This window comes from Haematobia irritans, chromosome 2 (genome assembly GCF_050003625.1).
Source record: "Haematobia irritans isolate KBUSLIRL chromosome 2, ASM5000362v1, whole genome shotgun sequence".
Lineage (NCBI taxonomy): Eukaryota > Metazoa > Arthropoda > Insecta > Diptera > Muscidae > Haematobia > Haematobia irritans.
In genome coordinates, this window is record NC_134398.1 from 10,898,160 (window position 1) to 10,923,913 (window position 25,754).

The window sequence follows — 25,754 nt, forward strand, 5'->3', positions numbered from 1 at the left end:
TATAGTAATAAAATGTTGACAAATTTTCTCGTCATATAACATTTTCTTTACATATAAAATCTAAAATTTTTCCAAAATTTTCTATAGAATAAAATTTTGACATTTTTTATAGAAATTAAATTTTGACATTTTTTATAGAAATAAAATTTTGATAAAAATTTCTATAGAAAAATAAGTAAGGAAAGTCTAAAGTCGGGCGGGCCCGACTATATTATACCCTGCACCACTTTGTAGATCTACATTTTCGATACAATATCACATCCGTCAAATTTGTTGGCGGCTATGTATAAAGGTTTGTCCCAAATACATACATTTAAATATCACTCGATTTGGACAGAATTTGATAGACTTTTACAAAATCTATAGACTCAAAATTTAAGTTGGCTAATGCACTAGGGTGGAACACAATTTTAGTAAAAAAATATGGGAAACATTTAAATCTGAAGCAATTGTAAGGAAACTTCGCAAAAGTTTATTTATGATTTATCTCTCGATATATATGTATTAGAAGTTTAGGAAAATTAGAGTCATATTTTCAAATTTTCGACTAAGTAGTGGCGATTTTACAAGGAAAATGTTGGTCGAAAAATATATATATGGGAGCTAAATCTAAATCTGGACCGATGTCAACCAAATTTGGCACGCATAGCTACAATGCTAATTCTACTCCCTGTGCAAAATTTTAACTAAATCGGAGTTAAAAATTTGCCTCTGCGGTCATATGAGTGTAAATCGGGCGAAAGCTATATATGGGAGCTAAATCTAAATCTGGACCGATGTCAACCAAATTTGGCACGCATAGCTACAATGCTAATTCTACTCCCTGTGCAAAATTTTAACTAAATCGGAGTTAAAAATTTGCCTCTGCGGTCATATGAGTGTAAATCGGGCGAAAGCTATATATGGGAGATATATCCAAATCTGAACCGATTTCAACCAAATTTGGCACGCATAGTTACAATGCTAATTCTACTCCATGTGCAAAATTTCAACTAAATCGGGGTTAAAAATTGGCCTCTGTGGTCATATGAGTGTAAATCGGGCGAAAGCTATATATGGGAGATATATCTAAATCTGAACCGATTTGGCTGATATTTTGCAAGTTTTTCGAGACCCATAAAATATTCGGATGTACGGAATTCGAGGAAGATCGGTTGATATACACGTCAATTATGACTAGATCGGTGAAAAATATATATGGCAGCTATATCTAAATCTGCACTGATTTTTTCCAAAATCAATAGGGATCGTCTTTGAGCCGAAAAAGGACCCTATACCAAATTTTAGGACAATCGGACTAAAACTGCGAGCTGTACTTTGCACACAAAAATACATCAACAGACAGACAGACAGACGGACATCGCTAAATCGACTCAGAATTTAATTCTAAGCCGATCCGTATACTAAAAGGTTGGTCTATGATTACTCCTTCTTGGCGTTACATACAAGTGCACAAACTTATTATACCCTGTACCACAGTAGTGGTGAAGGGTATAAATATGGAGACATTTTTCTATAGAAATAAAATTTTGAAAATTTTTATATAAAAATAAAATTTTGACAAAATTTTCTACAGAAATAAAATTTTGACAAAAATTTCTATAGAAATAAAATGTTCACAAAATTGTTTATAGAAATAAAATTTTGACAACATTTTCTATAGAAATTAGATATTAACAAATTTTTCTATAGAAATAAAATTTTGACAAAATTTTCTATAGAACTAAAAGTTTAACAAAATTTCCTATAAAAATATAAGTTTGACAAAATTTTCCATAGAAATAAAATCTTGAACTATTTTCTATAAAAATAAAATTGTGAAAAAAAATTTTTACAAATAAAATTTGACAAAATTTTCTATAGAAATAAAATTTTGACAACATTTTCTATAGAAATAAAATTTTGATAAAATTTTGACAAAATTGTCTTTAGAAATACATTTTTGACAACATTTTCTATAGAAATTTAATTTTAACAAAATTTCTCTACATATAACATTTTCTTTACATATAAAATCTAAAATTTTTACAAAATTTTTTATAGAAATAAAATTTTTACAAAATTTTCATAGAAATAAAATTTTGATAAAATTTTCTATAGAAATAAAATTTTGACATTTTTTTATAGAAATAAAATGTTGACGAAAATCTATATAGAAGTAAAATTTTGATAAAAATTTCTACAGAATAAAATATGGAAAAAATTTTCTATAGAAATAAAATTTTGAAAATTTTTATATAAAAATAAAATTTTGACAAAATTTTCTATAAAAATAAAATTTTCACAAAATTTTCTAGAGAAATAAAATTTTAACAAAATTTTCTACATAAATAAAATTTTGACAAAATTTTCTATAGAAATAAAATTTTGAGAAAATTTTCGATAGAAATAAAATTTTAACAAAATTGTAAAATTTTGACAAAATTTTCTATAGGAAAAAACTTTTACAATTTTCTATAGAAATAAAATTTTGACAAAATTTTCTATAGAAATAAAATTTTGACAAAATTTTCTATAGAAATAAAATGTTGGCAAAATTTTTTTATTGAAATAAAATTTTGACAAAATTTTCTATAGAAATAAAATTTTGACAAAATTTTCTATAGAAATAAAATTTTGACAAAATTGTTTGTAAAAATAAAATGTTGACAAAATTTTCTATAGAAATAAAACTTTGATATATTTTTTTGCAAAGCACCTATCCCCAAGTTGCCATTATTTCTGCAAATTGTTGTCAATCGATCTTCGTTTAGGAAGCTTTTCGGGTCCTAGATTAACATTCCTATACCTTTTATTGATTATTCATTCAATACGTAGGAGGGTCTATACTACTTTATTAGACTTTTCAAATTTAAAGTAATGACCTATATTTCCGCAGATTTATTTATTTGAAACAAATAATTTATTTATTTGAAACAAATAATAGAAAACATTATTATAAAATATCTGATTTTTTTCTGTTGCATTGAGAAATTTTAGACATCAATAACAGAGAAATGTTAAACATGCATTTGCTTTGATGACTTTTCTGCATTCATAAACCAATAATATCTTAGTGCGGCTAGCAATGCATAATGTTAATAAATGGTCTCAACAGAAAACGTATCTCATCTATGTTATTAAAATCCCCTACCCGTACATTCCTTACTCGTATGAATATTTCCCATTCTCTGTATCCAACAGCGTCTGTTAATCTCTTTGTATTCGTATTAAATCTCAACATTCTATAAAAGTGTATTTTGGGGAGATGTATGGGGCATATGTTGTTGTTGTTGTTATTGTTGCTATAGCTACAATGTGCATTGCTAGCGAGTGGTCGAAACAGCTGTTTTTCTTTTTTATTCTCTCAACTGTTTGTTTAGTTTCCCCATTTCTTTGCTTGAGTTTAGTTGTGGAAAATATATTTTGCTATATTTATATTTGAAAAACAATAAAAAAACGAGTGCTGCATAAATATTTGTCAACGACTACAAAGTTAAATAGATTTCTTGTGAAAAAGATTATATATATAATACGAATTTATTGAAATTTTTAAGTAAATATTACGAAAATTATATCAAAGTGTTGTTCGGTAATTGCTGATTTTACGCCACAACAGGTTTTTTGTGTGTGCGGATGCCAAGGAGGCGGGGGCAACGAAATGGAATCGTTCAATAAGCATCAGCTGGCTATGGCAAAAGAGAGAGCAATCGAAAAGTAAATATCCCAATAGGAAATAATAAATAGAAAAGGGTGATTTGTGTATGGCAAAAAATATGCATGGGCCAAATGAGTGTGTGTGTGTTTGTGTGCGACAGACTTTTAAAATATTTTAATTTGATGTTAAATAATAACACAACAAGTAAAAAATCATATGTCCGAGCAAAAATCAAGGGGTTGGCATTGCAAAAAAAAAAATTCCCATTCTCGGTGCAGGAGTGACCGCTATCTGCTTCCTAAATGGGGTCCTTGCTTAATCGACTGTAGAGGCTCTCTTTCAGTACAAGGCCTTTTAGGCTTTAGATCGTTTATTGCTCTCACAAATTTGATAAAGTACCTTTTGTTTTTGAAAAGTACTTTTTCGGAGTTTATTTAGTACCATGTCGACTATACCATTTATGATACATGAAATTGCATTGATCATATACAGTTTAACAAAAAAGTGGTCTTGCTTAAAATTACAAAAAATAAAAATAAAAATAAAATTAGGCGATGAACTGCCGCCATCTACTGTAAATTGTTTTCGTTTCTTTTTCCAAACTTATAAAAAGGGTAACTGATACCAATATCACTCTAATCCATAATGTCCTATTCTGCAGGCTTTGAAGTACATAAATCTTAGTCGGTATAAAATGCTTGCAGTATTACTGGACACATCGTGCAGAGTTAAAGGAAGACTATATTTAAAAATTATTCAGCAGTTTTCCATATAATTTTTCTAGTTCGTTTCGTTGTCAAATTCTTTATTTATTAGTTTAATTTAAAATTACAATTCATTTAATGAGATTTTACTAATGCAGATATTATATTTTTTTCTCTTTTTTAACTAAATATTTATTAGGCAAACCTCGAATCGATTTATTTATTTATTGTTTTTGATACGTGGTTCTCGCTTGTTCAACAAACCTAATCAAAAATGCTACTGATTTTCCCCACAGTTCTACGAGATCTTTCTCGCCATATAACATACACACATTTTCCCCACATTACCATCTATGAGATCTCTCTCTCTCTCTCACTCTCTATTTGTTATATACCTAATTTTCCCCATAGTACTATCAGCGAGATCCCTATCTCTCTTTATTTGTTCTCACTATTAGCACCAATTTCCACCACAGTTATATCTATAAAATCTACCACTTTCTCTCTCTTTCCCTTGTGTTTAGCATATCCCTCTCTCAATTCATTAGTCACTCTTTATGATAATTTTTGATATCTATAAAAGCATCTCTTTTTTTCTCTTCCAGATTAAATTTAGGTGAATCACAAGAAATGGCGACTTTTTCGGATAACTTATCCAGCTACACATTTACCTCACTGCCCTTGGAGATACTCTTTAATATATTTGAAATATCTAATCTTAAAGACTTACTTAGTTTAGCAAAGGTCTGTCAACAATTTAGAGATATAATCTCTGAAATTTTACAACAAAAATATCGCCAATTCGTTTACAATTATTTAACCTTTAAATTCTCTCAAAATCTGGATGATGGGGAAATATCCGAATTGTGCTTGCTAAGTGGACCTAGTGTGGAGAAATTACGATTTAGTACATATTTCAATATGGATTTACTTAAACATATCGAATGGAAAATGGGTAGTAATCCCATGGAAAATTTAAAATTCTTCATCAATGATAATTTCAAAAGGAATTTGAAATATTTTCCCAATCTACAAGAGCTGGAAGTTCAAGGAAAATTCTTACAGGATCAAACAGTTATGGAATTGGCTAAATCATGTAAGGAATTAAGAACTATACGTCTTTTGGATGGTGATAATCGTTATCTGTGGGGTGAATATTTACCCGAATTGGAACATATAGAAAATTTGGAATTGAAATGTTGCCGTAATTTGGATCCAAATCATTTATTGGCTTTAACCCAGAAGAGACCGGTGAAATTGTTGAATATTATGGAATGTGAGCATATGAAGGATATACCAAAAATGATAAATCTTTGTAAATATTTATCCCAGCTGCATACCTTAAGATTGACTGCCTTCACTCAGGATCCTTCATTATTGAAAGCCATCTTGGAGTTGCCTTTGTTGAAATGTTTACAATTTTTCTGGATTAATTTTATGCCTCTAACATTTGAGGAGAATTTCTTCCTAGAACTTGCTCGAAATACGGAAAAATCTTCTCAACTATCATCAATGAAATTTGAAAATGATCGTTACTATATCGAAGATGAATCTTTGCAACAATGGACTCCTGAGAAATATGCCATAATGCGTGAAAATGTTTGTATTAATGGTCAAGCCTGGCAATGGTCTGAGGATGTATTCACTAAGATAGCACAAACATTTGAAAATTTTTCCAATTTGGAGAATTTACATTTTCACTATTGCCGCTTATTGAACTATGATCAACTGGAGCAGTTGCCCATGCTTCTAAAAAATCTCAAAATTATTCAAATATCCGGCTGTCCTCGCCGTGAAGATTTACTATTTCATCAACAATGGCTGGAGCAAAATGAATGTCAATTGAAATTTGAAAGTTTTCTAAGTCTAAGAGAGGCAATAGTAAGTGGATTAAGAAGTTTTTTTGAAATTTCTGAAAAAAAATTAACTTTGTTTTTATTCTACAGAGTCTCCAGGATGATGCCAGTTCACGTCAATTTTCTTCTTATTATCGCCGAGAGCCTGTCATGCGTAGTATTGAATGCCGATTTTAGTTTTTTTTTTTTTTTTTAATTTTTCTAGTAACAATATTTAAAAAAAAAACAATATTTAACAATATTTACAAAATCTTGGTGCTTCTGATTTTATTAAGAATAAATGCGATTTTATAATTGGTCCCCTCGTCTTATTTGTATGTGCGAGTACTCTGTTAGAAGAAAATTTTCATAAGATGAATGAAAATTAAATTTATTCGTAGTATATGTACTGCAGATGACGATACACTATTGGTACATAGAAAAAGAAAAACCAAAAAAATTTGAGTTTTAATGGATGACACAATATCGGATTTATTTCTTTTTGTTGTATTCCTTACTATATTGGGTGTGTGAGAAAATTCTCAATTTTAGTTGGAGCCATGAGAAAGGAAATGTATAAAAGGTAAGAAAGTATGTGGAGATCTGCTACAGTATGATCTGGAGATCAGCTAATGGTTTGCAAATGTTCTGTTATTTTAAACTCAAGAGGGACAGTATAGAGAGAGAGAGTATAAGATGATTTGAAAAGCAATAAGTGAAAAAGCATACATCAACATAACTATATAGCATAGTTATGGTAGGTATAAAAACAGACTTCTGTTATGAGCATACATTTTATGCGACCCGACAGAGAAACGTGAACTCTGGTAGCCTACATGGTAACCTGTGTAATGCTGATGGTGAGTTTATCAAATATTCTCAGAGAGCGCTTGTTATAAATTTTATAGAATCCCTTTCAAAATGGACCAAAAATGCGTGTGAGTATGTGGGTGTACAATGAACTATTAAGAACAAAACTCCGATGAGACGTAACAATGTCAGATCTTCTCCTACTCCAGATAATAGGAAATAAATCCAATATTGATTAGTAGAGAAATAAAAGCGAATGAATTTTGATTTAAATTGATGGAATAGTACCAAATTTACATCTTTTTTATGGACGTTTTAACAGTAGGAAAAATTATACAATGAATTCAAATTGAAAGAGAAAGAAAAATGTATAGGAAAGAAGCAAGAATGTGATGATCTGCTGAATGTGGTATGTTAAACAAATGAGAGAGAGTAGTAACAAATTTACGTCTTTTTTATGGACATTTTAACAATAGGAAAAAGTATACAATGAATTCAAATTGAAAGAGAAAGAAAAATATATAGGATAGAAGCAAGAATGTGATGATCTGCTGAATGTGGTATGTTAAACAACTGAGTGAGAGTGTAAAGGGAGAATATGTAAATGTTATGAGTATCATTACTATCACAACAGAGCCCTGTATCAATAAATTTGGCTTCTGATATGATCATATATTTAACGTGACCTAGCAGAAATTTAACACGAGGCTGTGGACTGTGTTATATGGGACATTTTGCAAATATGTTAAACAAAGGAGGTAATTAAAAATGAAATGATTGTCATGATAGAAATATAGAGCTGCAAATGGAAAAGGAGACATCATACATAACAGCGACATGATGACGCATTGCATCTGGATTCTGTTATAAGCATATATTTCATGTGGCCTAACAGAGATCTAACTCAACTCGTGGGCTGTGATATATGAGGCTTTTTGCACTTTATATATGTTAAAAATGAGGGAAAATGAAAAGGTAAAACAAGGACGAGAGGAATTTGCAGCTGTAAATTGAAGAAAGAACCATCAGCATAACTGCATAACAAAGTCATGCTAAGCATAACAAATTGCTTATGTCAACAGCATAAATTTCAAGTAACCTAACAGAGATTTAACCATATCTATGGAGACGGAGTCGTAAAAATTTTGCTCGACTCCGACTTCGGCTAAACTAAATTTTTTAAAACACTTAGCAAGTTTTTACGAAAATCAGTTTCCATTGTGTTATTCATTCGATCAATGCTTGGTATGAATGTAAATGAAACGCAACATCCAATTATGGAAATCATTCTATATTTCCCTGAATGTTAGACTAGTAGAATGGCTGAATCGATCCATTTTAATGGCCACAACCATAACAATTTACTTCAAATATTTCGAACAATCGATTTTATTTTTTTAATTTTATTTTAAGATCATATACCTACATTCATATGTCGAATATTGGCAGAAATTTTCTTCAAAAATTTATTTCTAGAGAAAATTTTGTCTATATATATTTTTTTCTATAGTAAATTTTGTCAAAATTTTATTTCTATAGAAAATTTGTAAAAATTTTATTTCTATAGAACATTTTGACAACATTTTATTTCTATAGAAAATTGTGTCAACATTTTATTTCTATAAAAAATGTGTCAAAATTTTATTTCTATATAGAAAATTGTGTCAAAATTTTATTTCTATAGAAAATTTTGTCAAAATTTTATTTCTATAGAAAATTGTGTCAAAATTTTATTTCTATAGAAAATTGTGTCAACATTTTATTTCTATAGAAAATTGTGTCAACATTTTATTTCTATAAAAAAATGTGTCAAAATTTTATTTCTATATAGAAAATTGTGTCAAAATTTAATTTCTATAGAACATTTTGTAAAAATTTTATTTCTATAGAAAATTATGTCAACATTTTATTTCTATAGAAAAATATGTCAACAATTTATTTCTATAAAATTATATTATAAAATTATGTCAAAATTTTATTTCTATAGAAAATTTTGTCAAAATTTAATTTCTATATAAAATTTTGTAAAAATTTTATTTCTATAGAAAATTTTGTCAAAATGTTATTTCTATAGAAAACTTTGTCAACAATTTTTTTCTGTAGAAAGTTTTGTCAATATTTTATTTCTATAGAAAATTATGTCAAAGTTTTATTTCTATAGAAAATTGTGTCAAAATTTTATTTCTATAGAACATTTTGTCAAAATTTTATTTCTATAGCAAATTTTGCCAAAATTTTATTTCTATAGAAAATTTTGTCAACATTTTATTTCTATTGAAAATTGTGTCAACATTTTATTTCTATAGAAAAATATGTCAAAATTTTATTTCTATATAGAAAATTATGTCAAAATTTTATTTCTATAGAAAATTTTGTCAAAATTTAATTTCTATAGAAAATTTTGTAAAAATTTTATTTCTATAGAAAATTTTGTCAAAATTTTATTTCTATAGAAAATTCTGCCAAATTTTATTTCTATAGAAAATTGTATCAAAATTTTATTTCTATAAAATCTTTTGTCAAAATTTTATTTCTACTGAAAATTTTGTCAAAATTTTATTTCCACAGAAAATTTTGTCAAAATTTTATTTCCACAGAAAATTGTGTCAAAATTTTATTTCTATAGAAAATTGTGTCAAAATTTTATTGCTATAGTAAATTGTGTCAAAATTTTATTTCTATAGAAAATTGTGTCAAAATTTTATTTCTGTAGAAAATTTTGTCAAAATTTTATTTCTATAGAAAATTGTGTCAACATTTTATTTCTATAGAAAATTTTGTCAACATTTTATTTCTATAGAAAATTTTGTCAAAATTTTATTTCTATAGAAATTGTGTCAAAATTTTATTTCTATAGAAAATTTTCTCAAAATGTTATTTCTATATAGAAAATTATGTCAAAATTTTATTTCTATCGAAAATTATATGAAAAGTTTATTTCAATAAAAAATTTATGCAGAAGTACCTCTTTACAAAATCTACCAAAACCAAGAATTCTACCAATCTACAAAACAGTAAACAATTTACTATTTTTTTATAGAATTCTACCAACTATGGTAACCGGCTCTCGTTTCACATTTGCGGACGAATGTGGTTTAGAGCATATTTCTCTCAAAAATGTTGAGATCCTGTAATAAAAACTAAAATATATCCATTGTGGAATATGTTTATTTTTTCAATGTCCGCTATTTATAATTTATTATTTAGGGCAGAATAACTTTATATAGAGTAATTGTAATGAAAAAGTACCAAATAGCTCGCGGTCGTGCTAGTCGAAATGTTTACAAAAAAAACACAAAAGTGTCAACTTTATCAACCCTGCTTTGAGTACAAGGTTGAGAGGAATTTGGAGATGTAAAATCAAAAAAGGAACCATCAGCATGTCTCCATAACATAGTCATGCTAAGCACAAACAATCGCTTATGTCATAAACAAACATTTCATGTAACTTAACAGAAATCTAATCCTCTTACAGATATGTTAATCTCTAACACAGGACTGTGGTATATGAGGGAATTTTGACACTTTTACAGATATTTTAAACAGATGAGGGAAAGCTTAGAGAGAATATAAAATTTCTAGGAGAATGAGAGTGATATAGAACTGTATATAAAAAAATAAGCATAACTTCACAACTGTTGAAACATACTCATGTGGAATATGGGATCTTGTTTGCTATTTCAAACTCACCAATGTAAACTTAATAAAGATCAAGGGCTATGTTCTTGGATTTTAAAATGAAAATTTTTCAAGTTCTCATGGCTCATTATGCCAAGTTATTATCCCAAGCTATAAATATTGGACCACAAAACAATGTCAGATATATTTGGAGTTACAGTTGAATTTGTACTCTAGATGGGAGTCACTTTGGTACAATGGCGCCTTTCATACCTTACCGTGGACCTTGTCATGGAATTGACAGTTTCGACTATACCTAACATAACCTAACTTTCTACTTCAGATGATGGCTGCAAATATTCAACAGAAATTCTTCTTTGACATGGCTTGACAGTATTTTCCCAAAAAGGAAACTATTTAATATGGAGGAAAACTTGGTATTTATTGCTGCATAAATATGCCCCAAAACACCTGTATATTGGCACCTTTCCAGTATAAAAAGAATATTTAACACATCATCAAATTTAATGGGTTGGCAACCTGTTTTTGATTGCCCGTAAATCCTTTTGGAAGCAAATCCAAAAGAAATCCGTGTTTAGAAGCAAGGAATCCTAAACACCTTTGCTGTGGCAAAATTGTATATGACCATGATATCATCCAAATAAACTTAAAGTTCTTGTCGTTTTTTTTTTTTTTGTATTAATTACGCTTTAACTGGAAAACTGCAATGCTTGGTTAAATCTTTGCCCATTTAAAAGGAAATAGCTCATCAGTGAAACACTCCATGAGCATTCGCTTCCAATCAGAAGAGAACAACCATCGCCATCTAAACTAAAGACCATGCAAGAGGCAAAATTGTAAATGGATAGCCGGTAACAGCAATATCGGATATGAACAAAGAACATGAGAAATGTGCACTTTTGTTGGTCCAGTGTCCAGTGGTTGTGCATTGCAAAAATTTTCGCCTTTCCTTGATTTTCTTCCATTTGCGATGATACAGTAATTTGTCCTTGTTTCGCTTCATGCAATGGTTGCTTGCTTGGATTGTCTTGTTGTTGACAGCGAAACCAGCCCATGTACATGGCATGGGCAATACGATGACTTGATAGAATGCTCGCTTTGTTAAATCTTCTCCGTGAACACAAATTTACCATATGTGCAGACATTCAAAGCACGTGTTTTCTATTTGACCAACTGATTGTCATTTGCACCCTACATCATCACTACCTTGACACAGGACATTATAGCTTTATAAATTTATTAGGTCACGAAGGGATTAAAACAATTTATACATAAAAAAATGTTCACAAAATTTTCTATAGAAATAAAATTTTGAGAAAATCTTTTATGAAAATAAAATTTTGAGAAATTTTTCTATAGATATTTTTTTTCAAAAAATTTCATAGACATACAATTTTGACAAAATTTTCTATAGAAATAAAATTTTGAAAAAAAAATTATAGTAATAAAAGTCCGACAAAAAATTCTATAGTATTACACTTTCCAGAAAATTTTCTATAGAAATAAAATTTTAAGAAAATTTTCTGTAGAAATAAAATTTTAACAAAATTTTCTGTAGAAATAAAATGTTAACAAAATTTTCTGTAAAAATAAAATTTTAACAAAATTTCCAGAAATTTTATATACAAATAAATTTTTCTAGAAAATTGTCTATATAAATAAAACTTTGAGAACATTTTCTATAGAAATAAAATTTTGAAAAAATGACTATAGAAATAAATTTTAATATAAATTTTAAATACATTTTCTATAGAAATAAAACGTCGACAAAATATCTTTTAGAAATAAAATGTTCATAAAATTGTATATAGAAATAAATTTGTTTGAAATTTTCCTTTAGAAATAAAATTTTGGGAAAATTTTTATAGAAATAAAACTATGAAAAAATGTTCCATGGAAATAAATTTTATTGAGAAAATTTTTATAGAAATAAAATTTTTCAGAAAATTTCCTTTAGATAAAAATTTGTATAGAAATAAAGTTTTTGATAATTTTCTTTTCTACAGAAATAAAATTTTGAAAAAAAAATTTACAGAAATAAAATTTTAAAAAAATTTCCTTTAAAAATAAAATTTTGAGAAAATTTCTTTTGGAAATAAAATTTTGAGAAAATTAAAAAAAAATTATAGAAATAAAAGTTTGAAAAAAAAACATCTATAGAAATATTTCCAAATGATTTTCTGTAGAAGTAAAATTTCAACAAAATTTTGTGTAGAAATAAAATTTTCTATTGAAATAAAACTTTGAGAAAATATTCTATAGAAACACATAAATAAAATTTTTGAGAAATTTTTCTAAAGAAGTAAAATTTTTGAGAAAATTTCCTTTAAAAATAAAATTTTGAGAAATTTCCCTTTAAAAATAAAATTTTGAGAAATTTTCCTATAGAAATAAAATTTTGACAAAATTTCCTTTAGAAATAAAATTTCGAGAAAATTTAATTTCTATAGAAATAAAATTATGAAAAAAAAATTCCATAGAAATAAAATTTTTGAGAAAATTTTTATAGAAATAAAATTTTTCTGAAAATTTCCTTTAGATACAAATTTCTATAGAAATAAAGTTTTTCGTAAAATTTCCTGTAGAAATAAAATTTTGGAAAAAATTTCTATAGACATAAAATTTTCTATAGAAATATAATTTAAAAAAAAAATTCCTTTCAAAATAAAATTTTGAGAAGATTTCTTTTACAAATAAAATTTTGAGAAAATTTTCCGTAGAAATAAAATTTTGAAAAAAAAAATACTTCCAAATAATTTTTTATACAAGTAAAATTTTAACAAAATTTTCTGTAGAAATAAATTTTTTTATAGAAATAAAATTTTGAAAGCATTTTCTATACAAATAGTTTTTTTAGAAAATTTTCTATAAAAATAAAATTTTGAGAAATTTTTATTTCTATCAAAAATTTTGTGAAAATTTTATTTCTATAGAAATAAAATTATGAAAAAAATTTCCACAGAAATAAATTTTTGCAGAAAATTTGTATAGAAATAAAATTTTTCTGAAAATTCCCTTTAGATAAAAATTTCTATAGAAATAAAGTTTTTCGTAAAATTTCCTTTAGAAATAAAATTTTGAAAAAATTTTCTATAGACATAAAATTTTCTATAAAAATAAAATTTTTAAGAAAATTTCGTTTAAAAATAAAATTTAAAAAAATCTATAGAAATACTTCCAAATAATTTTCTATACAAGTAAAATTTTAACAAAAGTTTCGGTGGAAATAAAATTTTTTATATAAATAAAATTTTGAAAGAACTTTCTATACAATTATTTTTTTTAGAAAATTTTCTATACAAATAAAATTATCTTTAAAATAAAATTTTGTAAAAAAAATCTATAGGAAAAAAGTTTTAAGAAAATTTCCATTAAAAATTACATTTTGACTAAATTTTTTATAGAAATATTATTTTGACAAAATTTTATATAGAAAAAAAGTTTAACAAAATTTTCTGTAGAAATAAAATTTTCACAAAATTTTTGATATTCTATATAAAAATAAAATGTGCGATATAAATACAATTATTGAAAAAATTTCCTTATAAATAAAATTTACAAAATTTTCCTTAAAAATATATTCTATAGAAATACAATTTTTGGTAAACTTTTCTGTAGAAATAAAATATTTGAGTAAAATTTCCTTTAGATATAAAATGTTGACAAAATTTTCTATAAAAATATAATTTTTAGAAAATTTCCGTTAAAAATAAAATTTTGAGAAAATTTCGGTTAGAAATAAAATTTTTACAAAATGTTCTATAGAAATAAAAATTTGAAAAAAAATCCTATAGAATTAAAATTTTGAGAAAATTGTCTATAGAAATAAAATTTTCTATAAGAATAAAATTTTGACAAAATTTTCTATAAATTCAAAATCTTTAAAATGTTTAATTATCGTGATATTTCATACTATCACAGTCCATTGCTAGCAAGTTCTTCCTTTTTGTAGAAGGAATAACTTTCGCTTGGTGGTGCGACATTTACAACTCAAGGGATATTTATAAACCCAAAAATTTTGTGCTAATAACATATGAGGGATCATTCATTTCCTTTCCGTTAAAAATAAAATTTAAAAAAAATCTGTAGAAATACTTCCAAATAATTTTCTATACAAGTAAAATTTTAACAAAATTTTCGGTAGAAATAAAATTTTTTATATAAATAAAATTTTGAAAGAATTTTCTATACAAATAGTTTTTTTAGAAAATTTAAAATACAATTAAAAAAAAAATCTATAGGAAAAAAATTTTAAGAAAATTTCCATTAAAAATTACATTTTGACAAAATTTTCTATAGAAATAATATTTTGACAAAATTTTGTATAGAAAAAAAGTTTAACAAAATTTCTGTAGAAATAAAATTTTCACAAAATTTTTGATAGAAATAAAATTTTCTATATATAGAAATAAAATGATCGATAGAAATACAATTACTGAGAAAATTTCCTAAAGAAAAAAAATTAACAAAATTTTCTTTAAAAATATATTCTATAGAAATAAAATTTTTGACAAACTTTTCTGTAGAATTAAAATTTTTGAGAAAATTTCCTAGAAATACAATTTTTAACAAAATTTTCTATAAAAATAAAATTTTTAGAAAATTTCCGTTAGAAATAAAATTTTTACAAAATTTTCCATAGAAATAAAATTTTTGAGAAAACTTCCTTTAGAAATAAAATGTTGACAAAATTTTCTATAAAAATAAAATTTTTAGAAAATTTCCGTTAGAAATAAAATTTTGAAAAAATGTTCTATGGAAATAAAATGTTTACAAAATTTTCTATAGAAATACAATTTTGCCAAAATTTTCTATAGAAATAAATTAAAAAAAAGATCTATTGAAATAAATTCTTTGAGCAAACTTTCTATAGGAAAAAGGTTTTGAGAAAATTTTCTATAAAAATAAATACTTGAGAAATCTTTCTAAATAAAATTTTGACAAAATTTTCTTTAAATTCCAAATCTTTAAAATATTTAATTTTCGTGATATTTCATACTATCAAAGTACATTGTGAGTATGTTCGTCCTTTTTGTAGTAATAAATTTCCCTTTTTTGTGCGACATTTTCAGCTCAAGGGATATTTATAAACCCAAAAATTTTGCGCTTATATGAGGGATCATTCATTCATTCAAAGAAAAAATTTTGTTCGTACTAACCACAACAATTTGATTTGAAAATGTTAAAACTAATTTTGGTAGATACTTGGAAAAAGCAGCTTTTGCTCCCGCACCATTTGTAGCGTGTGACTAATGCAACCTCTTTTTTGATATAGTAGCTAATGTTAGTGGTTATATTGTAGATTACCCTACTGGATATGAGTCAGAATGTACAGCATCCTCTAATCCTGAAGTTATGCAGATGTAGGTTAGGTTAGATGACAGCCCGATGTATCAGGCTCATTTAGACTATTCAGTCCATTGTGATACCACATTGGTGAACTTCTCTCTTATCACTGAGTGCTGTCCGATTCCATGTTAAGCTCAATGACAAAGGAACTCCTTTTTATAGCCGAGTCCGAACGGCGTTCCACATTGCAGTGAAACCACTTAGAGAAGTTTTGAAACCCTCAGAAATATCACCTGCATTAATGAGGTGGGATAATCCACCGCTGAAAAACTTTTTGGTGTTCGGTCGAAGCAGGAATCGAACCCACGACCTTGTGTATGCAAGGCGGGCATGCTAACCATTGCACTACGGTGCAGATGTATTTGAATGACATTGGTCGAAAAGAGTTCAGACGGAAGCTACTTACATCATCAGTAAACTCATAGACCCTTCTGTTTTTGCCCCTCATGCTAACATTCAATACTTTTAGCATTTTGCCAACTTCTTCGCTGCTATCTTAAGACGAAATTCTTGCTAAACGTCATGTCACGATTTTTGGAGGACTTCTCTCTTTAGTCCAAGACATACCTATCTTGCTATCCACATAAAGATGTTAATGAATGGGTTAATTGATATCTTTTGCGAGTGATGAGAGAATACATAGCAATATCTAGCTGAATGCCAATCCCATCGTTCGATCCTACCAATATCAGAAGCACAACATATGGACTTTGAGCAACAAACAGGCATAACTTCCCTTCAGCATATTTATGTTGTTTATGTATGTGAAGCAATAGATAGAGAGAGAAAAGAGTATTTAATTAATGGTGGTGAAATAGGTTTGGTGTGTTGAGTATATGGATCGATCATCGATGGACTGTTTGCTCTCACACATACAATAGAATATGAGTAAAATATTGCAATATATTCTCTCGTGAGCACACCTCATTCTCTATCAAATGGAAATTTGGCACAAATTCCTAATATCGTAGATCTCATTCAAATTCCATGTTTTTTCCTATCACATGCACGAGAGTTATGTAGGGTACAATATAATCAGCAATACTCGAGTTTTGCCTTTCGTTAGGGGTTTTTCTCTTGTATAGTGAAAATTTGCTTGTTCTATTGTTGTTTTGGTTCTTTGCTATTTACTTTTCTGCATTCATTCGTCACTGTCGGTTGATGTTGTCAACAAGACCATTCATTCGCTAACGTGATTTCATGTGTGGACAAACAGTGGATGGAAGAATTAATTTTTTTATCTAAAATCTAATGGACATGCTTCGAGATTAAAAGAAACCACAAAAGCAGATATTCATTTGGGGAGGGCTTATGAAAGGACTCAATGAGAATTATACAAGTATAAGAAATTCCATATATAACATGGTGAATGAAATTCGCTTGAATAGACCCACTGTGCGAAGTACCATAAACACTGCCACATCAGATTTATGAGTATTTTCGGTGTTTCGTTGCGCAATTGAAATTTAAGCGCATCACTTAAATAAACAAAATGATGAAATGAAATCCTCAAAAAGCTTATCCACATACACTCATACTACTTAGGTAAAAAAACAAATCAGTTTATTTCTTTTATATCTATGCAGCGCATACCAACACACACATACACATTACTTACTTTATATTCAAAAATAAATGCAGACGGATTTGGTATTCCAACTAAAAACTAAAATTTCTCCAACACATGCACATAAACACGTATGTGTTGAGAAATACACATGTGTTTGTAATTACAAGCGTGCATATATGCTTTTAAAATAAACAAGAGGAGAGATATGAATATTAACATGAAATTAAATAGATTCTGAGTATAATGAAATTTTATTTAGGAATAATAAGCTTTTCTAAAAGGGACCTAATTTATAGATAAACATGTACTACACATATTCAAGTGGACACAGGTATCGCCTAAATGAATGCAGAGAAAATTTACTTTCTCAAATCATAATGTTTTCACGTGGACACAGATGACGCCCGGAAGTATTCCGAGGAATAATTCAATAATAGGTAGATCGGGTTGTATCCCCGGTAGATTGTTCTTGGCTCGACCCAAAAACAATCTACCAAAATTTTAAGAAAAATCTACAAATAATCTACCAAATTAAAAAAAAATCTATTTCTATAGAAAATTTTGTAAAATTTTATTTCTGTTGAAAATTTTGTAATTTTTTTTTTTTGGAAAATTTTGCAACTTCATAGAAAATTTCTATAGAAAATTTTGTCAAAATTTTATTTCTATAGAAGAATTGTATCTCTATAGAAAATTTTGTCAACATTTTATTCTTTAGAAAATTGTGCAAAAATTTTTATTTCTAGAGACAATTTTGTCAAAATTTTATTGCTATAGAAAAGTTTGTCAAAATTTTATTTCTATAAAAAATTTTGTCAAAATTTTATTTTTACAGCAAATTTTGTCAAAATTTTATTTCCATGGGAAATTTTGTCAAAAATTTATTTCTATAGAAACATTTTATTTCTATAGAAAATTTTGTTAACATTTTATTTCTTTAGAAAATTGTGCCAACATTTTATTTCTAGAGACAATTTTGTCAAAATTTTATTTCTATAGAAAATTTTGTCAAAACTTTATTTCTATAGAAAATTTTGTGAAAATTTTATTTCTATAGAAAATTTTGTCAAAATTTTAATTCTAAAGAACATTTTGCAAAATATTATTTTTATTGAATATTTAGTAAAAATTTTATTTCTATAGAAAATTTTGTCAAAATATTATTTCTGTAGAAAATTTTGTGAAAATTTTATTTCTATAGAAAATTTTGTCAAAATTTTATTTCTATAGTAAATTTTGTGAAAATTTTATTTCTATAGAAAATACTGTCAAAGTTTCATTTCTATAGAAAAATTTGTCAAAATTTTATTTCTATAGAAAATTTTGTCAATATTTTATTTCTATAGAAAATTTTGTCAAAACTTTATTTCTATAGAAAATTTTTGTCAAAATTTTAATTCTAAAGAACATTTTGCAAAATATTATTTTTATTGAATATTTAGTAAAAATTTTATTTCTATAGAAAATTTTGTCAAAACTTTATTTCTATAGAAAATTTTGTCAAAATTTTATTTCTATAGAAAATTTTGTCAAAATTTTATTTATTCTGATTATTAATTTTGTTCGGCTTGAGGTCATAGAAACAATCGATTATTGATTTGTTTTAATATTTATTTCCAATATTTCGGTTGGTGCCACTAACCATCTTCTGGGATTTTGTATGTGAGTTCGTGTGTGTACGGTGACTTGCAGAACGAACAGCATCACACGAACTCACATACAAAATCCCAGAAGATGGTTAAAGGCACTAACCGAAATATTGGAAATAAATATTAAAACAAATCAATAATCGATTTTTTCTATGACCTCCAGCCGAACAAAATTAATAATCAGAAAAAACATAAAATAGGTCAACAACACTCAAAAATATTTAAAAAAAAAAAAATAAATTTTATTACCATAGAAAATTTTGTCAAAATTTTATTTTTGTAGAGAATTTTGTGAAAATTTTATTTCTATAGAAAATTTTGTGAAAATTTTATTTCTATAGAAAATTTTGTGAAAATTTTATTTCTATAGAAAATTTTGTCAAAATTTTATTTCTATACAAAAGTTTTATTTCTATAGAAAATTTTGTCAAAATTTTATTTCTATAGAAAATTTTATTTCTATAGAAAATTTTGTCAAAATTTTATTTCTATAGAAAATTTTGTCAAAATTTAAATTTTTAAGAAAGTTTTGTGAAAATTTTATTTCTATAGAAAATTTTGTCAAAATTTTATTTCTATAGAAAATTTTGTCAAAATTTTATTTCTATAGAAAAGTTTTATTTCTATAGAAAATTTTGTCACAACTTTATTTCTATAGAAAATTTTGTCAAAATTTTAATTCTAAAGAACATTATGTCAAAATATTATTTTTATAGAATATTTTGTACAAATTTTATTTCTATACAAAATTTTGTCAAAATTTTTTTCCTTTAGAAAGTTTTGGCAAAATTTTATTTCCATAAAAAATTTTGTCAACATTTTATTTCTATAGAAAAATGTTATTTTTATAGAAATTTTTGTCAAAATTTTATTTCTATATAAAATTTTGTCAAAATTTTATTTCTATTTAAAATTTGTCAAAATTTTATTTCTATATAAAAATTTTGTCAAAATTTTATTTCCATAGAAAATTTTGTCAAAATTTTATTTCTATAGAAAAATTTTATTTCTATAGAAAAATTTTAATTCTATAGAAAAATTTTATTTCTATAGACATTTTTGTCCAAATTTTATTTCTATATAAAAATGTTGTCAAAATTTTATTTCTAGAGACAATTTGGCAAATTTTTATATCTATAGAAAATTTTGTCAAAATTTTATTTCTTTAGAAAATTTTGTCAAAATTTTAATTCTCTAAAAATTTTTATCAAAATTTTATTTCGTTAGAAAATTTTGTGAAAACCATAGAATGGTGAGCGGGGAATAAAAAGTTTGTCATTCCGTTTGTAACACATCGAAATATCGATTGTCGACTATATATATTCTTGATCAGGGAGAAATTCTAAGACGATATAAGCATGGCCGTCTGTCTGTCTGCTGCAATCACGCTACCGCCTTCAATTATTTGGCTAACGTCCTGAAATTTGGCATAGATTCGTTTTTTGTTTGCTGGCAGGTCAAGTTCGAAGATGGGCTATATCGGTTCAAGTTTTCATATAGTCCCCATATAAACCGACCTCCCGATTTGGGGTCTTGGGCTTATAAAAACCGTAGTTTTTATCCAATTTGCCTGAAATTAGAAGTCTAGAAGTATTTTAGAACCATAAAAAGGTGTGTCAAAAATGGTGCCTATCGGTCCATATTTTGGTATAGCCCCCATATAGACCGATCTCCCGATTTTATTTCTTGGGCTTCTAAAAACTGTATTTACTTTCCGATTTGCCTGAAATTTGAAATCTAGAGATATTCTAGGACCATAAAAAGGTGTGCCGAAAATGGTGCCTTTCGGTCCATGTTTTGGTATAGCCCCCATATAGACCGATCTCCCGATTTTACTTCTTGGGCTTCTAGAAACTGTATTTACTATCCGATTTGCCTGAAATTGCAAATATAGAGGTATTTTATGTCCACAAAAAGGTGTGTCAAAAATGGGGTATATCGGTCCATGTTTTGGTGATAAAAACTACGGATTTTAGAAGCCCAAGCCCAAGAAGCCAAAGACGTAAAGTCAGGAGATGGGTCTATATATCTCCTGACTTTACGTCTTTGGCTTCTAGAATCCGTAGTTTTTATCAAATTTTCCAGAAATTGCAACTCTAGAAGTATTTTAGGACCATCAAAAGGTGTACCGAAAAGGGTACTTATTGGTCCATGTTTGGGTATAGCCCCTATATAGACTGATCGACTATACTTAGACTTTCGACTATACTTTTTGGGCTTCTAGAATTCGTAGTTTTTACTCAATTTGTCTGAAATTGGAATACTAGAGGTATTTGAGGACCATTAAGAGGTGTGTCGAAAATGGTGAGTATTGGTCCATGTTTTGGTATAGCCTCCATATAGGTAGATCTACCTCCCAAATTTATTTGTTGGGCTGCTAGAATATGCAGTTTTTATCCACTTTGCCTGAAATTGGAAACCTAGAGGTATTTTAGGACCACAAATATTTCAGCCGAATATGGTGTGTATCGAGCCATGTTTTGGTATATCCCCGATCTCCCCATTTACCACATTGAGCTTCTAGAAACCGTAGTTTTCATCCGATTTGCCCGAAAATGTATCTTAGACCCTCAAAAGTCTGTATCGTATTTATTTTACCGGTCCATTTGGTAAGGCATCGGTATAGACCGATTTCACTTCTTGAGGGTATACCAGGCGCACTGATCATAAAAATTGCATGAAACTGAAAGTAAAATATCCAGATTTTACTCCTCGTAATCATTTAAATAATGGCGGTAAAAATCTACAAATTTAAGATTTCAAATCAAGGCTTTCTTTCATCAGTTATACGATATGTTTATGTTTTCTCTAAAACTCAAACAAAATTGGTTCTTATAAATCCAGAATCTGGACTAGTCTTCATAGGTAGAATATTTAAATTTATCTTCGGGAAGCGTACTGGTTGAACTTATCTGCTTGGGAGAATATCTGTCATCAAACCCCCTGAAATTCTATATATTATCAAGTAACCCGCCACGACTAAGCGTTTTAAAAGTACACTATTATATTTGATTCATGGTGGTGGGTATTTAAGATTCGGCCCGGCCGAACTTACTATTGTATATGCTTGTTATAGAAAATGTTGTCAAAATTTTATTTCTATATAAAATTTTGTCAAAATTTTATTTCTATAGGAAATTTTGTCAAAATTTTATTTCTATATAAAATTTTGTCAAAATTTTATTTCTATAAAAAACTTTGTCAAAAGTAGTAACGTCGCCCACAATGTTTTTAAAACTAGCTGCAGATTTACTAAAATTCACCATGTCTATTCAAACTATTGATGCATTTAATACATTCCTTTTCTTGTATATTCGATAAAAAATGCAATTTATCTCTGGTTTTATTGAGAAAATATCAGTATGGTATATTGTTAAATTTTTCTAGCCCCTTGGCTTTAGAAAACAAATCATGCCAATGGACGGAAACAATTTCCAGTTGTCCGATTGTTATGTCAACATGAGATCACCACTACATCATCATCCTTGAAGCATCCTTCACTTGTTCATGGCACAACAGCCGAGCCACATTACAACATTTGTCTTTTACTCGCACCATAGGAAATACAATCGAAAATAACCACCACTATGGGCGAGGCAACGAGTAAAAGCGAAGGATGTGCCGCATTAGTGTAATAAAACGGAAACCGGATGTTTGTTTTTGTGCCCATCAACTGCAAAATGTCATAGAACATATCGAACGACATGATGGAAATGTCATAACCAGCAACTGGTATAAATGTTTCCGCTTATTAGATAGATTAGTGGAAAAAAGAAAAAGATTTTTTTATATAACATAGTTGTATTAATATTAAATGAGTAAGTTAAATTAGTTAAACACAAATATTCTCTATTAAGAGTTAACATGAAGGACCTAAATTAAGATAATTACTAAAGACTGTGGAAAAATTCATTCGCCCAAACGGAAATATATACAGTCAGGCCTACTACAGATTTGTATCTGGCGATTTCTTTTCAATGACCCAATTGTTCATCAAGTTCCTTAATCTTCTTTGTCCATATAGCTAGGTTAATAATTTACTATAAATTAAAAATTTTTTTAAATTAATTTTATTTTCTATTTGACTTTGTAACGCATCGAATTATTGGTCCCCGAACCACGGTTGGTAAAATTCTACCAAAAAGGTAAATTTTTTATTGTTTGATAGATTGGTAGAATTCTTGATATTTTGGTAGATTTTGTAAAATATTCCTCTCCAACTAAGATATACTTCAATTTTTATAAAAATACGATTTTGACAAAATTTTCTATACAAATAAAATTTTGACAAAATTTTCTGTAGAAATAAAATTTTGACAAATTTTCTCTGGAAAAAAAATTTGACAAAATATTCTACAGAAATAAAAATATGATAAAATTTTCTACAAAAATAAAATTTTGACAAAATTTTTTATAGAAATAAAATTTTCGTAACAGTTTTTACAAAAATAAAATTTTGACATAATTTTTTATAGAAATAAAATTTTGACAATTTTTTTTTATAGAAATAAAATTTTCTATAGTAATAAAATTTTGGCAAAAATTTCTATAGAAATAAAATTTTGACAAAATTTTCTATAGCAATAAAATGTTAACAAAATTTTCTATAGAAATAAAATTTTGACAAAATTTTCTCTAGAAAAAAAATTTGACAAAATTTTCTATAGAAATAAAATTATGATAAAAATTTTCTGTGGAAATAAAATTTTGACAAATTTTTCTATTGAAATAAAATTTGTACAAACATTTTTATAGATATAAAATTTTGACAACATTTTCTATAGAAATAAAATTTTGACAAAATTTTCTATAGAAATAAAATTTTGACAAAATTTTTTATAGCAATAAAATTTTAACAAAATTTTCTATAGAAATAAAACTTTGACAAAATTTTCTATAGAAATAAAATGTTGACAAAATTTTCTATAGAAATAAAATTATGATAAAATTTTCAACAAAACTAAAATTTTGACAGAATTTTTTATAGAAATAAAATTTTGACAAGATTTTTTATGGCAATGAAATTTTGAAAATTTTTTTTTATAGAAATATAATTTTGACAAAAGTTTTTCGAGAAATAAAATTTTGACAAAGTTTTGTATAGAAATAAAATTTTGACAAAGTTTTCTATAGCAATAAAATTTTGACAAAACTTTCTGTGGAAATAAAATTTTGACAAATTTTCATATAGAAATAAAATTTTTACAAACATTTTTATAGATATCAAATTATGACAAAATTTTCTATAGAAATACGATTTTGACAAAATTTTCTCTAGAAATAACATTCTGACAAAATTTTCCATAGAAATAAAATTTTGACAAAAGTTTTATTTCTATAAAAAATTTTGACAAAATTTTTTATAGAAATATAATTTTGACAAAAGTTTTTCGAGAAACAAAATTTTGACAAAGTTTTCTATAGAAATAAAATTTTGACAAAGTTTTCTCTAGAAATAAAATGTTGACAAAGTTTTCTATAGAAATAAAATTTTGACAAAACTTTCTGTGGAAATAAAATTTTGACAAATTTTCCTAAAAATAGAATTTTTACAAACATTTTTACAGATATAAAATTTAGACAAAATTTTCTATAGAAATACGATTTTGACAAAATTTTCTTTAGAATTTCGATTTTGACAAAATTTTCTATAGAAATAACATTCTGACAAAATTTTCAATAGAAATAAAATTTTGACAAAATTTTCTCTAGGAAAAAAATTTTGACAAAGTTTTCTATAGAAATAAAATTTTGAAAAAATTTCCTGTGGAAATAAAATTTTGACAAAGTTTTCTAAAGAAATAAAATTTTTACAAACATCTTTATAGATATAAAATTTTGACAAAATTTTCTATAGAAATACGATTTGGACAAAATTTTCTATAGAAATAACATTCTGACAAAATTTTCCATAGAAATACAATTTTGACAAACTTTTTTGACAAAATTTTCTCTAGGAAAAAAAATTGACAAAATTTTCTATAGTAATAAAATTATGATAAAATGTTCTACATAAATAAATAATGTTGAAATTTTATATAGAAATATAATTTTGACAAAAGTTTTTCGAGAAATAAAATTTTGACAAAGTTTTCTATAGAAATAAAATTTTCGTAACAGTTTTTACAAAAATACAATTTTGATAAATTTTTTTATAGAAATAAAATTTTCGTAACAGTTTTTACAAAAATACAATTTTGACAAAGTTTTCTATAGAAATAAAATTTTGACAAAACTTTCTGTGAAAATAAAATTTTGACAAATTTTCCTATAGAAATAAAATTTTTACAAACATTTTTACAGATATAAAATTTAGACAAAATTTTCTATAGAAATACGATTTTGACAAAATTTTCTATAGAAATTAGATTTTGACAAAATTTTCTATAGAAATAACATTCTGACAAAATTTTCCATAGAAATAAAATATTAAAAAAAATTTCTATAGAATTAAAATTTTGACAAAATTTTCTCTAGTAAAAAAATTTGACAAAATTTTCTATAGTAATAAAATTATGATAAAATGTTATACATAAATAAATAATGTTGAAATTTTTTTAC

The 25,754-nt window shown here is 26.2% G+C and overlaps 1 protein-coding gene across 1 annotated transcript; it reads left to right on the top strand.

The window, feature by feature from the left end:
- The first annotated feature begins 3,374 nt into the window (after positions 1–3,374).
- Positions 3,375–6,496, top strand: LOC142223445 (uncharacterized). The gene is made up of 4 exons (XM_075293333.1): positions 3,375–3,535; positions 3,599–3,696; positions 4,947–6,222; positions 6,288–6,496. The coding sequence occupies exons 2-4, from the start codon at positions 3,641–3,643 to the stop codon at positions 6,372–6,374; spliced, it is 1,419 nt and encodes a 472-aa protein (XP_075149448.1). The 5' UTR covers positions 3,375–3,535; positions 3,599–3,640; the 3' UTR covers positions 6,375–6,496.
- The last annotated feature ends 19,258 nt before the right edge of the window (positions 6,497–25,754 follow it).

Excerpts from the sequence above, each read along its gene's own strand:
- LOC142223445 (XM_075293333.1), top strand. The coding sequence starts at position 3,641 with ATGGAATCGTTCAATAAGCATCAGCTGGCTATGGCAAAAGAGAGAGCA. Across the intron at positions 3,697-4,946 it reads AAAGAGAGAGCAATCGAAAA|ATTAAATTTAGGTGAATCAC; the intron begins GTAAATATCCCA and ends TTTCTCTTCCAG. Across the intron at positions 6,223-6,287 it reads TAAGTCTAAGAGAGGCAATA|AGTCTCCAGGATGATGCCAG; the intron begins GTAAGTGGATTA and ends TTTATTCTACAG.